Source organism: Poecilia formosa, unplaced genomic scaffold (assembly GCF_000485575.1).
Source record: "Poecilia formosa unplaced genomic scaffold, Poecilia_formosa-5.1.2 Scaffold27, whole genome shotgun sequence".
NCBI classification, from domain to species: Eukaryota; Metazoa; Chordata; class Actinopteri; order Cyprinodontiformes; family Poeciliidae; genus Poecilia; species Poecilia formosa.
The window spans coordinates 3,121,566-3,124,848 of NW_006799966.1; the positions used below are offsets into that span (position 1 = coordinate 3,121,566).

Genomic DNA, 3,283 nt, shown 5'->3' on the forward strand with positions numbered 1-3,283 from the left:
TGGCCCGCGGGCCTTGAGTTTGACACATGTGATATATAGCATAGTTGTTGTTCAATACAATATAGAGTAGTAGGTACTAATAAAAGAAAAGGCATTCAGTGTTATTATTTTATTAAATGTGCACATTTATGTTCTTCTGTTTCTTACCAGTGTCACGGTCTGAGCACAGGGAGCGAGGTCGTTCCAAGGAGCATTGTCACCTGTTGTCTCCAGACACGTCTCGCTGTAACTCAGAGGAAAGAAGTTTGCAACCCTCACGTTCCTCCAGCGTAGAACAAGCCCTTCCCCAGGATAAACAGGTGAGTAAAATATACACACCTAGATGCCAAACAACCAAATAAGGTGTTTGTTTTTTTTTTATATTATCAAACTTTTCTGCTACTTTAGCATGTTACCTTGTATATTGACAGTCTCAATAATGGCTCTTTTCCCAACCAAATCATGTTTGTTGACCAGTTTCAGGGACCAGTGGGAGACGTATCTAGCATTAGTCAACGTAGTAGCAGTAGCATTTCTAAGAGTAGAATCACTTTCAAACTGCTAGGACAAAGATTTGGAAAAGAGTCGCTGTATCTCAATGAAAAAACAAGAAACACTGGTCTTATAAGAAAGCGTATGCCTGTCTTAATTAAGAAAATGTAATCTTGTAGTCTTTTTAAATGTAATCGTTTATTCGTATTGCACTGCATTCTTATTATTTCTGCCATGAGTGGTCTCTAATTATAAGTATTGAAGAAAAGGTGATATTATGCTGTGTGAGAAAGAGTAGTTGTATTATTTTATAAACATAACCGGTTATAGACTAAACATTTCAACCGCTTTAGTACATGGAAAGGTGGTTGAAATGTCTACTTTGGCAGTTTTAGTAAAACTGTTGTTTCCTGAAAGTCTTGCTCTCTCTTGCTCTTTTGCAGCCTGAATAAAACACAACCAGGTCTTCATTTGCAGTTTCCTTTTAAATAGCAGTCTACATTTCTGTGCTTCTTTTGACTTGATTTTCAAACACCTAAAATAATAATGAAAAATGTTAACTTTAAATGATTGTACTGCAATAATTACTTCAGCACCAAAGAGTGTTGTTCTTAATGCAACCTTGTTTCACTTAAGTAATATCTCAAGAAGAGATTGGAATTTTTAGGTTTTGATTGGTTAGGGTTTGGAAATTATCTTATTCCACGCAACATCATATTTTTCTGTACTTCTTTATTCATAGTAAAACAGTGCCTTCCAACAATAGGCCTTCTAGTGCCTTTTATTGTCTTAACATTCAAAACTGTAAATAACTTTACATTTATTCACTACTTTGTGTCTGTATATCACATTTTTAAAGGTCCTGTAAATTGATCTGAATGAAAAGTCAAGAGTAGCTACTGGATTAACTGAATGTAATTTTTCTTATTTCAGGGTAACAGCTCAGACAGCCCAGTACCGTCCACCTCAGAGTCCAGCACACCCAGCGGCCGACGACCTCTCTCACAAACCCCAACCCGATCTCGCCCTCACATCTCCTATTCCCCTCTTGTGTGTCGCACACAAGCCTCTGTCGGAGAGGATGACGATGAACAAGGCAGCCCAGAGACGACAAGACGGAGCCAGGCCTCATGGGAGACCCAAGAAGGAGCTGCGGGAGGGAGGCGGAGTCAGCTTGACATAAACGCGTCCCCGCCTCGACGCTACCCCTCAGAGCCTTTCCTGGCTTCACAAGAAGACGACCACAGCCCGGATCCCTCTGGCCCCATGGAGACGTTGACCTTCGAGGCGGCCGTGGCCTGCAGCCTGGGACGCTCAAACACCATTGGCTCAGCCCACCCACGCTGGCGGACCGGCTGGCAGGTCCCCAACGGACACTTCAGGAAGCGTCTGATGCAGACGGCCTCCGCTGCAGGCTGCGACCCCCTCAGCGACACAGAGGAGGACGACAGGTGCTAGGGACGGGACACACAGCATGGACGAGGACATTGGCACCCAGAAATGAAAGTCAATGAGTCTTTTTTGTTTTGTTTTGTTTTTTTGCCTTGTCAAGGTTGTGAGCCCTCTGGATGTCGGGCAAATACTCAAAACGACAAAGACCTTAAAACTTCCTGAAACTGTAGATGCCAACTTACAAAGAACACTGACAATCAATAAGGTCTATTTCCTGATTTGTACTTGATGATACAGAGTAATAATGCATCTCAAGTTGTCACTGAGTAAAGAAAATTACTGAAAACAATGGACCAGGTCATGCCATTTGTGTCAATAGGTATTTTCATTTCTGAAGATGTTTTTAAAAGATTCTGTGTTGCTCTAAAAGGTATTTATCTGTGGGGTGTGTGAATATGTAACTATGTTTTGTTATAATTTTTCTGTAAATAAATCCTGATCATCTCACCATTGCCATCTATTAGAACAGGTCAATGCAACAAGCCATCATAAAGAGGCAATCTGATACTTTTCCAGGCAGTGATATATTAATAATAAGAGATATACTATTAATGCTGGATTTTTTTACTGTATGAATGAATGTGCAGAGGTCAACTGTCTAATTTCCCCTCTTCATTTTTCTTTTCTGGTATTAAGCATTGTAAGTTCACAAATCTGGGATATGGTTAAAGTAATAGAATATCATAGAATGATTCGTTTGTGATTTCACTTAATATAATTATTAAATCATGCAATCATCACACCTCGGATCTCTAACTTTGGTCAGTTTTACATCATTTTTATTTGTCAATCCCTTTAAACTCTGAACTTTTTTTGGCAAAAAGACTGGCAGGAAACTAACGCTGCATATCATGCAGAACAGAAATTTGTCACGGTGAAAAATGAGGAAATGCTTTTCTTCAATTTCTGAGCATTAAAGCATCTCAGAATAATTCAGAGTGCAGTTTTACCACATAATGATCACAAAACTGATCTCCATCTATGATTGTGAACACTACATGAAGAGCGCGAGTCATGAACTATAGAAACTTTGCAGGTACATTATGACATATTTTGCTTCGAAAAATGCACATTACTCTAATGCATTTGCAAATAATGTACAGAGAAAAGATGCTGTTTATAACATTTAAAAAAGGGAAAAATAATCATCTTTGCTGGCAAGCTTTAAAGATGGAATCTTTGGAAATATTCATATTAAGGTTGTGTATTGTTTTATTTGCCTGACAAATGGGTGAAATTATTGAAGCTCTCTTAACCAAAAGATTTTACTTTGAGTTCCAGGAATGCAAATACTCTGTGGGTCCGTATGTGTACAATAGCTGTATATACAAGTAAAGGTGTCCTCAAGTGGCCATTGTTA

At 39.1% G+C, this 3,283-nt stretch overlaps 1 protein-coding gene across 6 annotated transcripts in view; it reads left to right on the forward strand.

Moving 5' to 3' along the window:
• Positions 1-3,283, forward strand: part of cacna1eb (calcium channel, voltage-dependent, R type, alpha 1E subunit b) — a 65,262-nt gene extending 61,979 nt beyond the window's left edge. For all 6 annotated transcript variants that reach the window (XM_016669766.1, XM_016669768.1, XM_016669770.1 and 3 more), the window contains 2 exons: positions 151-299; positions 1,405-3,283. In XM_016669766.1, the coding sequence (XP_016525252.1) occupies positions 151-299; positions 1,405-1,929 (674 nt within the window). In that variant the 3' untranslated portion in view covers positions 1,930-3,283. The remainder of the gene's footprint in view (positions 1-150; positions 300-1,404) is intronic.